Source organism: Leishmania infantum, chromosome 26 (assembly GCF_000002875.2).
Source record: "Leishmania infantum JPCM5 genome chromosome 26".
NCBI lineage: Eukaryota > Euglenozoa > Kinetoplastea > Trypanosomatida > Trypanosomatidae > Leishmania > Leishmania infantum.
Window position 1 is genome coordinate 809,516 of NC_009410.2, and position 12,425 is coordinate 821,940.

Sequence of the window (12,425 nt, forward strand, 5' to 3'; positions counted from 1 at the left end):
GCGCACTCGTACCCCTCGTCGCTGAGGTTTTGACGCTGCCATCTACTGTGCTGCGCGCCTCAGCGGTGGAACCCGGCACTGCTGAGCCGCAGACACAGCTGCAGAACGGCCTGTGGGGGACGTCGCCGATGAGTGTGATGCCGTCTTGCAGTTCCTTCGCAGCTATACCGCGGCATCGCGACTATCGCTGCAGTCGTCGAAGCCGCCAAGGGCGCGGCTTGTGGCCATCCGCAGTAGAGGATCCGGAGGAGTGGCTTGCGTCCGCAGCCCCGCGGCGCTACGTACGTGGGGTGGAGCTGCGGCCTCCAGCGGCTGTGTGGTTTCCTCGAGTTGCCGTAGACGAAGCTGCGCTTGCAGACAAGAAGCCGAGTGCCGACCATGGCGTATCACTGTCGCCGGACGCTGCAACGGTGCTGGAGCGCACGCCCGATGTCGCAGCACAGCTTGTGCTAACCCGAGGTCCAGTGGGAGCTGTGCCGCACCCGCAGCTCGACAGTGTTGGCAGAGACGAGACGAATGCACCCGCGGCCGCAACTGCTCACCGGGAAAGGCGCCGGAGCAGTTCCGCGGGCCCTTCGACGTCCTCGTCTGCCGCGCTGCATGGCGCCAGCGACGGAGCTGGCCAGTACGCGCCAGATCCGCTGCAGTGGTCGCGCCAGGTACTGCTGGTAGAAAACCTTAGCGCAGTTGTCGCTGCCGCGTTGCGCACTGCCATGACCTGCGTGCTCATGCGGCATCGACCGCGCCAACACCCATCGCCGCTGTCGTCACCCCTCCCCCTTGCCACGTCGACGAAGACTCCTGTATCGCACTCAGAGAAAGCGCGTCATGCATCAGACGCCCTTGCTGATCCCGCCACCGCGGCTGCTAAGAGGCAGGGCCTTCGTCCAGCCGCTTGCTCCAAGTCGGCTGCTGCAGCGGCCACACAGCGACGCACGAGAGTCGCAGCGTCTACGCCGGCGCTGCGTGTGCATGTACCGGATGTGGTTCGCAGTCCTCCTCCTCTGCCGCCCAATCTTTTTGCCATCCAAGAGTCAGAATACGTGCCAGCACCCGAGCTGATTCGTTCCTCTGCCGATGAAGCCCGCGCGCTACGGCGACTGTGGCCTCCGCACCCCAGCGGTGCAGCTGCGGCGGACAAGGTTGAGGGAGAGCAGGTTGCAGGGGAACACCCTGGCTTGTCTCATAGCCACATAGCAGCAGCTGCTGATGCGGGGGCGGCGGGCGCGGCGCAGCTGCGCGAGGCCTTGGCACGGCTAGAGGCGACCGCGTCACCAACGACGACGCTGCGCAACACCCTCGACCCTTACCCTGCCGTCAGCGCAGCGGCGGATATCTGGGAATTGGGTATGATGGCGCTTGAGCTTGCCGATGGCCAGCCGCCGATGACGTGGTTGAAACAGCGCGAGCCAGCGCCGGCGTTGCGCACCTATCCATGGTCTTCCTACTTCCACGCGTTTGTATCACTGTGCCTGCAGCGCAGCCCAGAGCAGCGCGGCACAGCGGCAGAGTTGCTGCGGCACCCGTGGTTCAGCGTGGCCCTGGTGCCGCAAGCCTCCTTACCGTCGTTGCCAACGGCCAGTCGAAGCAACGGCGGCGGCTGGTGCCAAGGCACAGCCGGCAGCGGTTCAGCCGGCGCGCCGGCCGAATCAAGGAACTCGGCGGCAGGTTTTCAGGGTGTCAAGGCGGGGGGGCCCGCGCCGGTGAGCCCGACAACACTGCCGCTATTGCCGGTGCGTCCGCCAGGTGTCATGGGCGTCGGCTGCTTGACCGCGGAGGAGAAGGTAGAGTGGGAGAACTACGACTACACGCTGCTCTACGCGTCTGCTGCGCAGTCGACTCGCCCGCTCACGACGAGCACCGCTGCGGCTACTGCAGCTGTGGCCACAGCTGCAGAGAACCACCACCCCAGTGGCGACTCCAGCGTGCGACTAGAATGCCCATTGGCGCATGGGACACAGGGAGCCGCAACATCTGCGTCAGCGGTTACCGCGGGGGCGCGCAACAGCCGGGAAGCAAGCGCTGCGGACGCCATGAGCGTCGGTGAAACACCATCGTTTCTGGGGCAGAGTCTGCGTAGAACCGACGCGCCTTCACCGTCGCCCGCCGCTGCCGCCGCCGCGGTAGCGTCGCAGTCTTCCGCTCTCACCGTTTCTAGCCCTGGTGGCTGCACCGCTGTTGGGCTACCACCGGCTGTCGCTGCATCCGCCATCTCCGCCAAGGCCTCCGCAAACGACGAGCTGATGACATCAATGTGCGCGGTCGACCTTGCACAAAACTTTGCAGAGCTCATCGCTCAGCGATGGGTAACGCAGCAGCAGCTGGTCCCGTCGCTGGCCACGGCGGCCGGCGCGCACGACGGGGCTGCGAAGGGAAGGCAGGCGATGCCACCGTCTCAGCGCAACTTCTTCACTGCCGCTGCTGCGGCGACGTCTTTGGTCGGTGCCAGCCCTGTCCTCCTTTCTGTTATCTCCCCTCGGCCCACCACCGCCGGTGCCGCTGCGGCGGCAGCCGCCTACAACGCAGCGTCGCCCCGATCCTCGCCGTCGACAGCTGGCCAAGGCGCGGTTTCGCAGCAGCAGTCGGAGCTGTTGCGCTCGAAGATCAGCCCTGATGAGATGATGGTGCCAATGTGGGGAGGGCACAGCACGACGTTCAGCAACAACACCTCGCTGAGTGGCCAACTGGCGGCGGTCCCTGTCATATCCCCGCGCGGCGCTCCGTCGCCGTTGCCGCTGCCATCACCGGAGTTCGTCGGCAGAGGAGCGGGGCGACTGCTGCCGGCCTACCTGCCTACACTTTATGCCCCGCTGCGTGACCCGCGGGGTGATCCAATGCTGACAGCGGCGAATGCCTGGGCACTTCCGTGGACGGCAAGAATGATGGACGAGTGGGGCGGTGCAGCAGGCATTCAGTCGCAGTCGCAGCAGGCACGGCCTTCCGCAGCGCGCGATGCCGCACTGCCGTGGTTTCAGCTAAGCGCGCGCGTCGCAGCAGGGAGCTCGCAGCCGCCCATGTATCCCACCCCTCAGGCGTTGTCGCGCAAGGATGGCAGCGTCAGTGGAGGTGGAGACGGTCGCCCGGTCCTGCACTGTGACCGCGGCGATTCCGATGGCAACGCTAGCACAGGCAGTGGCCGTAGCAGCAACTCACAGTATCACGGTCGACACGCGCGAACGGCGTCTGGTAGCTCGAGCCAAAGTAGTAGCTCCAGCAGCACACGAAGCGACAGCGACAACGACCGGACTGCCAGCGGCGGGCTGCAGGTCGTGCGCGGTGGTACTCACATCTACGCCAGTGAAGGCAGATTTTATGACGTTTACATGCCCAAAGTGGGTGGTGAAGTGCCGGTCCCGACGCGAAAGCCGGCGCAGCACTTCAATGACACCCTCAACACGGCGTCGCTGCCTCTCACCGACGACGCAGCTAGCCGCAGCGTCACCTTCAAGGTCGGCACATCGGAGCAGCGCGCTGGTGGTGGCGACAACATGATGCTGAACGACCCCGCGCCGGACGGCGGCGCGGCTGCCGTGAAGGAGGGCGTCTCCTCCTCTTGCGCGGCTGCGCGAACGCTTCGAATGCCAGGTGGTGATGGGCACTGGCCTCGACATGGGCGACACGGCGGTTCCACTGGTAGAGGTGATGATGATGATTACGGCCCAGTACCCCGAGTGCCCTCGCCTTCCTCCTCTCGTTCAGCGCATCATCTCAACGGCACCATCGCCACCGCGCTGGCACGCTTGTCGATGATGGCGTACCTTCCTTCTGACACGGACGGGAACTGGAGTGAGACCAGCAGCAGCAGCGCAATCGGCAGCAGCAGCGATAACGAAAACAGCACCAGATCCAGCGACGGGTCCGATTCTGCTACTTTGTCTCCGATGTGGGGACCGCCAGTGTGTCAGTCGACTCCGCTCGAGTCGGACGATAAGGCTGCTTACATGCAAGGCTTCGCCATCAGCGGTGATGGCACCAGCTGTGAGGAGCCGGACGAGGACGATGATGGGCCGTCGATGAGCGCGGAGGTGCGGTGCGATGAGCTGCTTCGCTGCTTGTCGGCGCTGCAGCGCAACTGCCCGGTGGCAGTAAGTCTGTGGTGCGTCCGTGTGCTGCAGCAGGCGATGCGGCACCCCTGGACGGCCGCGAGCGCGGCGCGGGTCCTGGAGCGAATCGAGAGTCTTCTGCCTGAGGGGCGGGTGAGAAACCTCGACTGGCTCAAGCGACCGGACAGCTCGCCGTCGCCGTCGCAGTCCTCGCCTGACCCTCTGGGCACAGGCGACGCGCAACGCCGCGAGAGAGCAGCTGGCACAGCAGGAGACGGCAGCTCCTCTCTCTCTGCGGTGGGGGCTGCCGCCAGAGCGTCGTCTCGCTCCTCTGCCGGTGCACTGCCTCCCGCGGAGCTGGACGCGAGCCCCAGCACCTTCCAGAATTACGAGATGGCAAAGTGGATACATGCGCTGCATCAGGTGCTTCCACGATGCACATAGCCTCACGGATAGCGGCGTCGGGTACACAAGCACCGACGCCCGCACCCATGGGGATAGGCAACGCGCTCCTCCCTCAACTATTTGCTCTGTTCCCACTGCTTTTCTTCTGTACGCCCGCTGTACGCGCGTGCCGGGAGGGGGGACCCCCTGCGGGGAGGAGCATCGGCAAGGGCATCGATATTATCAAGCACCGCGGCGAATGCGCACATGAACCCATACACAGATGTCTGCTTGCGTGTTTCGCAGACGGACAGACATGGATGCACGTATTCAAATCTAGGAATGAGGTCGCGTATCCCATCACGCGAAAAGAAGTGATTGCGCATGCGCTGACTTGCCTTCCCCCACCGCCTGTATCGCACTATGCGCCCTCGCGCTCACCAGCAGCCCAGAATGCAATGGGCAGGGGTCTCACCTCCCTCTTTCTCCTCTTCGCTTTTCGGATTTCCTGCTTTCTCACTATCTCGGCTGCATCGCCGCGCGCGCACACACACACACACACAAACACACATGCACACGCATATGCACGTACTCGTAAACCCGTCACTCCTCACGACTCGTCGATGCGACTGCACGTAACGTAGAGGACCTCCCTGCGGACATTCATTTCTGTCATGCCCACCTCGGCCCCTCTCTCGAAAAGCTCGTCGCCTCCGAAGCAGCAGCGGAATGCGGCGGCGGCGAAGCGCGGCGCAACTGTGACGGGCAAGCCCAAGTCCACCTCGACGCTGACGTCGCACAAAGACCCTGTCATCTACCACGGCTCTGTCATTTTGAACAACCTTCCGGTAAACTACAAGAAGGTGTACAATCACACTGTGCGCCGCTTCTTCTCATCGGCGCAGCAGCAGCACATAAAGGACGTACGGCTGATCGAGGAGATCGGCAACGCAACACTGTGTGTTGAGGTGGATAGCAAGGCCACCGCGCAGCTCTTCTTCCGCCAGCTGCAGAACCGCAAGGTGTACGGCCGGCGCTGGAAGGTGCAGTACGTCCCCACATCAGCGACGGAGTGCAGCCATGAGGCGTGCCTGGTCGACTGCTTCCTGGTACCGCCGGCCTCGAAAAACTTGGCGGAGCGTGCGCTAAGCGGCATTCCTGGACTTCTTTCCTTCATAGACACACCAGATGAACCTCTGCCGGCGACCGCAGCTGCAGCCGCGTCCGAGCCGTCGCCTATTCAAGATGCTGACAACGATAGTGACGCCGATGGCGGCGAGTGGGACCCCTACCAAGGTCAGCAGCATCACAGGCTTCTTGTTTCGTTCGCAGACGAGGGCAGTGCGCTGCATGCACGCGCCGTGCTGTCGGGGCGCCTGGTAGGGACGTCTGGCGTGCGTATGTTCCTGGAGTGCCGTCATGACGGTGGTGCGGCTCAGTAGTCGAAGAGCCTGGGAGGGCAGGATCAGGTGACACTCCGTACACTGCCGCGACAGGTAGGGCAGATGCGAGTGGGAGAGAGCCCACAAGAGGCGAAATGCTGCTGGGGGATCGAGGATGAGAAAGCTAGGCGTGCACGAATCCATGGGGCGCCTTGGAGACGCTCTCCTCATCACCGCTTGCTAGCCATCGCACTCCGGCCTACCCTTTTTCGCTAATCTTTATTCTGTGTCCTCGGCTCACACTCCTGTGGTACCACTGCCTCGTTCTTTGTGTGCACGTGCGTTTGTGGTGTTGTGGTGGTGGCGGTTTGGCGATGCTGTGTGCTGTGATTCCCTTCAGAAGGGATGAAGCCCGTGATGATTGCAGTCGACTGCCCTGGTCTCTCAGTCTCTGCTTCTACGCTTACGTCACTTGACCTACGTAGCTCGCAGAGGTGTATGCGAATGCGAGAGCGCGTGCCTGTGCTGTGCGTGTGCGCTAGTGTGTGTGCGTGTGTGTGTGTGTGCCGCTTAAGAGAGTAACTCCATCCACGTGTGCCATGGATAAAGACAAAGAAAGGGTCACACAAAGATCTGCACTACCTGTCCGGTTGTGGGGGCGGCGATGTGCGCTCGCTGTCTTACAAGTGCGCGATGTGTTCACGCTAAGACCCCCTCCCCCCATTTACGTGCGTGTCTCTCTGGCGCTCCACAATGCAGCGCTTGCTCGCCTTCGCGCCACATCGACGGTGCTCCTCTCCTCTGTCCTATACATCTTCGTCCCAATCCAAACTCACCGCCACCTGAATCTGGCTTCTTTCTCCATGTCGCACGAGGGGACCCACAGCCGCCTTGGACCCGCTTGCACACGCACACACGCGCACAGGCAGGTCATACCCCTTCCCCCTACGCACAAACGCACGCGCAGTGCGTGGCGCTCGTACGCCGTTTGGACATGTCGCGCAACACGAAGGAGTTCAACAAGCAGGCCGACCGGTTTGTGGAGGAGTACAAGGAGCAGCGCATCGCCTTGGAGCAGTGCCTGCGATCCCGTATCAACGATGACATCAACTTTGTGTGCCAGCGGCAGAAGTCCGCCTACCTCGAGGGCATCGCCAAAATCTTCTGCAAGAGGGAGTACGACGCTGGTGTGGTGTGCCAGAGGGCGGCAGGCGACCAGTGGGCCTCAGACTGTTTCAAGGAAAACGTGGCGTTTGGCCAGTGCACTGACCGCGTCCTGAAACAGTTGTACGTGTACAATCTGGAGCACAACAAGAAGAACCCTGGCGCCAACTGACGGCCTCGCAGATCCACCAAGAAGGGGTGGAGGGGAGGCGAGGGCGAACGGTGACTTCGCTTCCCCACGCCACTCCTGCCCTTCTTGCACCCACGCTACGAGAAGAGGCGGCGGTGTGCCCCGAATCATGCGCAAAGCAAGAGGACCCGCTCCCCCTCCCCCACCCAGTGCGAGAGCGGAACGTGAGGCTCTCTCTCTCATGCACCTCGTCACGGCCTGTTCAAGGAGAGCACGCTCCCTGGCTGTGCGCGCGCGTGTGCGTACTTGCGCAGCTTCCATTCCTCTTTTGTTTGGTGTTGTGTGCGTCCATCGGCCCTGATGGTGGCTTCGCTGAGAGTGAGCTCTGATCACAGCATGTGCGCTTTACGGGAATGTGCGGACTCACTTGGTTGCCATCCTCCATCCAGGAGGAAGGGGGCGAGCGCTTAGGTTGGTGAGCCAGAGCGTGCGCGTCGCGAGTCTGTGCTCTCCCGTGTGCCCACGTTGCTCGCTCTCTCGCTCGTGGGTGTACGGGAGGAGGACGAGGAGTACCTGATGGGGGAGGGGGCTCAGCTGCGGCTCAGTGCAGGATGCGCCACGCCATCACACACACACACACACACACACACACATTTACCAGGGCATATGCGCCTCGACGACTAAAAAAGAAGGAGGACAGTGATGGCTCCAGTAGCTGTCAGCGTCGAGGCCTCCACCTCCCCGATCACGGCCCCCCACCCGCGCGCTCGCGATCACGGGATCGGCTAGAGCAGTCGCGCAACGGTACACTGGCAAAGATACGTTGTGGCGGCTGCGATGCCGATCGAGCACAAGTATCTCTCTGAAAGGAGGACGGGACGAGGCAGCTTGCGTGTCGGATGATGGCGCCCCATTGGGCGCGTTCAGAGCCCTGCCCGTTTTCTGTGCTTTCTCTTCTGTGGGTGGTCACTGCCGCTCTCTCTCAGCCCCTTTCGTGCACGCAGCTGCTTGCTGGCCCACCTCTGCAGAGATTGGCACCGCCATCGCCCGCCTCGTTTTACCACTCCCCAACCCTTCTGCTTCACCATACCCTCTTCACTGTCACGCACGCTCCGAACATGCAAACGCCTACGCGTACATAGGCCACACACACACACACACATGCACACGTGGTGCTTGACGTGCCTTGATTTCGTCAAACTTACACGTGAGGCTCAGCACCATCGCAGTCTCGATGAACGGGTCGCTGGAATTACCGCCGCCACCGGCGGCGACGTTAGCGGAGGGAGGCGTGAGTGCTACCTTGTACCTGACAGCGCAGCGGTGGCGCTCGTACCTCCTGGAGCACTCAGTGGTATTCCGTCGGCTGCAGGAGGAGCGTGAGCGGGGGTGGAGATCGTCAGCATTGGATGAGTGGTATGCGCGACGGCAGGCAGACACGACGCGCTCGTCGGCAGCTGGCGCCACCGTCGCCAGCCCCTCTCGGTCCGCATCCGAACTGGCGGTGAAGCGCGGGACTCAAGTAGGTGAGGGCACCACGGCTTTCGTGAATGCGGACGTGACCGTTCTGGCCGAGCGCTATCGACAGCATGCGCGGCGCATCACCCAGCACGCGGCAAGCGCCTTCTTCAGGGCTACCCCAAAGGTGAATTCGTCTGAAAGCAGTCATGCTGACGAGAAACCTGTGTCGCCTGCGCCGCTGTTTTTAGATCTCGGCTGCGCGCCGGGCGGCGTGTCCAAGTACCTTGTGGAGGACTTAGGATGGCGTGGTATTGGTGTAACGCTGGCGCGCGCAGACGGCGGCATCGAGGTGGACCCGCTGCTTCTTCAGAAAAGCACGTGCAGCGCCGCGTCGTTCGTGCTGCTTGACGGCGATGTGACGCAGCCGCCAAGCACGTGGAATCGTTCGGCGGCGTACGCACTTATGGAAGGTGAGAGTTGCGCGACAAGAATGCAGGCACAGGCAGCGCCCCGCGCATCCTCGGCTGTCTGCACAGCTGACGTTTTGCCGCTATCAGCATCGCTGTTCAAGTCGAACTCCGCGGCGGCGCCGCGCTTCCACTTTGTTAACGGCGGCGCTGTGCTTGATCATGGCCAGCGACAACGGCGGGAGAGAGCGGAAGAGGCGACCTTGGCGTCTGCCTCGGTGCCGGGCGGTGGTGTGATGCTGGGCGCGAGTGCGCGCGGTGGAGCAGATTACGTTGATACATCGCTGACCGACTCTTCGCCGTCAACCTGCGCGCAGGCAGCGGCGCCCATCCTGCCTTGGTTCAGCCTCCTCGTACCGCAGCTGAAAACGGCGCTGACGTATGTTGCTACAGGCGGTGCGCTGATGCTGGTGCACGGTGCCCCGCACTGCGCGAGCATGTTCATCCTGATGCGGTGTATGGAGGAGGCCGTGGGCGTGCCGGCAGCCACGCCCACGTCGGCGAGCCGAGGCCGCGTGCACGTTCTGGAGACGATGCACCTTGCAAAGGCGCCTGTGTACTTGCTGTGGACGGGCGTTCGACCGCCGCGCAAGGACCCGTCTGATGGGACAGAGGCTAGGGCGATGCAGGATGCGCAGACGTGCCTACTCGAGGCGCTCAGCACAACATCGCCGCGCATCTTTCCGCTATGTCGCACAACGTCCTCGACGCCATATATCACCGCCACCGGCGATAGTCGCGCACTGTTACGCGAGAAGCAGCGCCTATGGCTAGGCGAGTCGGACGAGGGGTTTGAGCTGGCCGTGGATGGTTTCCAGCGGTACGGTCATCTCGTCGAGGGTGTCTGGGGGAGGATGGAGGCGTTTCTCCGGCAGCGCCGCGAGCGGGCCGAGCGTGAGATGCACAGCGGCGGTGGCGATCCCCGTCGTGACCGGAGGGCGGTGTCCACGGCGGGCTTGAAGCGCATGCGGAGTGACGGTTGAGCAGGCTCGAGCTCTGTGCAGTGACCCCACGAAAATGCAGGTGCAAGCGGTGGAGTGGTGCATGTGTATCGCGCTCTCTCTGAGTGTGTGTATGTGTGTGGCTGCATTGCTCAGAGTTTCGGTCGCACCACACGTGCAGCCTACTCAGTCGGGTACGGTTATATGAGCGCACCAACCAGCATCTGCACACAGCCAAGCGCGCATATTCATCGTTCATGCTCGTCTCCGCTGACTCCTCTCCCCTCCTCCTCGTTTTCTTTGCCAGCGCCTGCCCTCCTTTCCGCGACCATGGCTGTCGCTTCCCTTTGCAGTGACGCTACACCGCGCTGGCGCAGCTGAGCCCCTCCCACACGTTTCGCCCCGTGGCGAGGAATGTGGTGCACGTCACAAATCTAAAAGAGTTTTTCCTCTCGTCTTGAAAAGTGAAGCTGGCTCACGTGCACCGGTGTGCGCTCCTGCGCGTGTCAGATGTTCCCGTGTGTGCCCACGCCTGCACGTAGGCATCTGTGCGCGCGCTCGCCTCATGATCAGCTCCTTCTGCGAGCCCACTCCCCTTTTCCCTCCTCTCCTCTCCTCTTCTCTCTTCTCTTTCCGCAACAGTCGCGTCGAACCCCCGACCCCCGCTCCGGTGTCGAAAGGTGCCTCGATAGCACGGCTCATTATTTGCTCATGCTTTTTTTTTGTGCGTGTCTGCGTGTACGCTTGCGTGTGCTCTATTCTGTCGTGCCTGTGGCAGGGCCCCCTTGTGCATGTTGTACGCGCGCCCATCTGCCCTTTGTCCGTGTCGGGCTCCCTCTGCCTCTGCGCGTGTGTGTCATAGAATAGAAAAGGGGCGACTACGAAGAAAGGATTGACGAAAGCTGAGTCACCGAAGCAAGGACGCGGACTCACAGTCGGCTGTGCGCACATCCACCCACCACTTCCCACACATACACGCGTGCTTCAGCAAGCGGCCCTCTTCCGCGCACCCACATCATCCTCTCCAGTCGCCCACTTTGCGATCTCTCTCTCTCCCATCATTTACTTTTTATAACTATTTGTTCCTCTTCGTGCACGATTACCCTCTCATCCGCACCACTCTGTCGCAGCCACCGTGATCGCCACAGTCACGCATACCAAGAGACACGGAGCGCGAGAGCGAAGAGCGAGGGGCCTGTCTGCGGTGTTCAGCAGTTCGCGGAAAGCAAACACCACCTCAGCAGTAAAACAAGGTACAAAGTTAGTAGCCCAAGCCGCGGAAGGGTGACTTCAGCGCCGCACGCGTTGCAGGTCTTGCTTTTGGACGGCATCCCCCCCCCCCCAATAACCCAAGCGCTTCCCTGCGCGGCAGCCATCGCCTCTCTCTGTGTGTATTGAGTGTATGCTGCTGTGTAACCTGTGTCGGATCGTCGGTAGTTCCAGCCTTGTGTTTTTTTTTTGTTTCCATCTTGTACTTGCGTGCGGTGTTTAAGCGGCGTGTGTGTGTGTGGCCGTTGGCGAGAAAGCGGGGGGGGAACAGGCATAGGCACGCTTACTCGCAGCACAGCAACAGGAGCCGTGTAGCGCTGGTTTATCCGATTACTTATCGCAGTGTGTATTTGGAGCACCTGCTGTGGCGAATCGCTGCTGGTCTGCTGCTCAGTTGGCGATAGTGGTGTATATCTCTGTGTGTGTGCGCTGTAGTGTGTCTCTCGTCTCCATCGTTTCTTTAACCTTGTCCCCCTTCACGTCACATCGCTCTTGGTGTGTTGTGCTTTCGTTCTCCGGTTCTTTGTGTTTCTTTTTTTCCCCTTCTCTGTGCCTGCTGTTGGTCGTACGTGCGAGCAAGGTGAAGCGGTGGCCGGAACACAAGAAGGACGTCTGGCATCATCACCTCGGCGCGCGGTGTATGTGCGAGTGTGTGTGTGTGTGACAGGTAACACGAAAATAAAGTTTCCCTTCTCCTCGTGTGTGTGTGGGAGGGGGAGAGAGGTGGTACGAGTAGTGTTGGTGGCGGGTTTGTGCACGCGTGCGTGGTGGTGCGCACGGCTTGGCTATCACCGTGACCTGTTGAACTGTGCGTGGGCCTCATCGTCTTTCCTTCTCAGTTGACCTCTTGTCTTTTTTTTTTAAATCGCCCTCCCTTCTTTTCGGCTCCCTCCCTCCTACACGTTGCGGCTGCTCCTGGCATACATCAGTGGCCACACAGCGGTAAAGGCGTGTTTGCGTCTGTGTTTCGTTGGATATATGGTTGCCGTTCCTTTTTGTTATTGTTTCCTCCCCGCCCGTCCCTCCGCCCCCCTCCCCCTCCTCGCCACCTGCCCCTTTTCCATACACTTGCATACACACAGCAGCAGCAACGTGCGCACTTGTGCACACATCTTTCCGCAACTCCTTTGCATCTATATCTAGATAGTCTCCTTCCCTTCTGTTCGTGCAGGGCCGGAAGAAAA

General features: G+C 61.7%; 4 protein-coding genes across 4 annotated transcripts; all 4 read left to right on the forward strand.

Annotated features, from left to right (window-relative positions):
* Positions 1–128: 128 nt before the first annotated feature.
* On the forward strand, positions 129–4,487 carry LINJ_26_2130 (conserved hypothetical protein; the record flags this gene model as incomplete). The annotated part of the gene is made up of 1 exon (XM_003392569.1): positions 129–4,487. One exon carries the CDS (start codon positions 129–131, stop codon positions 4,485–4,487), a length of 4,359 nt encoding a protein of 1,452 aa, XP_003392617.1.
* A 614-nt stretch (positions 4,488–5,101) lies between these two features.
* On the forward strand, positions 5,102–5,869 carry LINJ_26_2140 (conserved hypothetical protein; the record flags this gene model as incomplete). Its single annotated transcript, XM_001470515.1, has 1 exon — positions 5,102–5,869. One exon carries the CDS (start codon positions 5,102–5,104, stop codon positions 5,867–5,869), a length of 768 nt encoding a protein of 255 aa, XP_001470552.1.
* A 934-nt stretch (positions 5,870–6,803) lies between these two features.
* On the forward strand, positions 6,804–7,145 carry LINJ_26_2150 (conserved hypothetical protein; the record flags this gene model as incomplete). Its single annotated transcript, XM_001470516.1, has 1 exon — positions 6,804–7,145. The coding sequence occupies one exon, from the start codon at positions 6,804–6,806 to the stop codon at positions 7,143–7,145; it is 342 nt and encodes a 113-aa protein (XP_001470553.1).
* Positions 7,146–8,337: 1,192 nt separating this feature from the next.
* On the forward strand, positions 8,338–10,014 carry LINJ_26_2160 (conserved hypothetical protein; the record flags this gene model as incomplete). Its single annotated transcript, XM_001470517.1, has 1 exon — positions 8,338–10,014. One exon carries the CDS (start codon positions 8,338–8,340, stop codon positions 10,012–10,014), a length of 1,677 nt encoding a protein of 558 aa, XP_001470554.1.
* Positions 10,015–12,425: the final 2,411 nt, after the last annotated feature.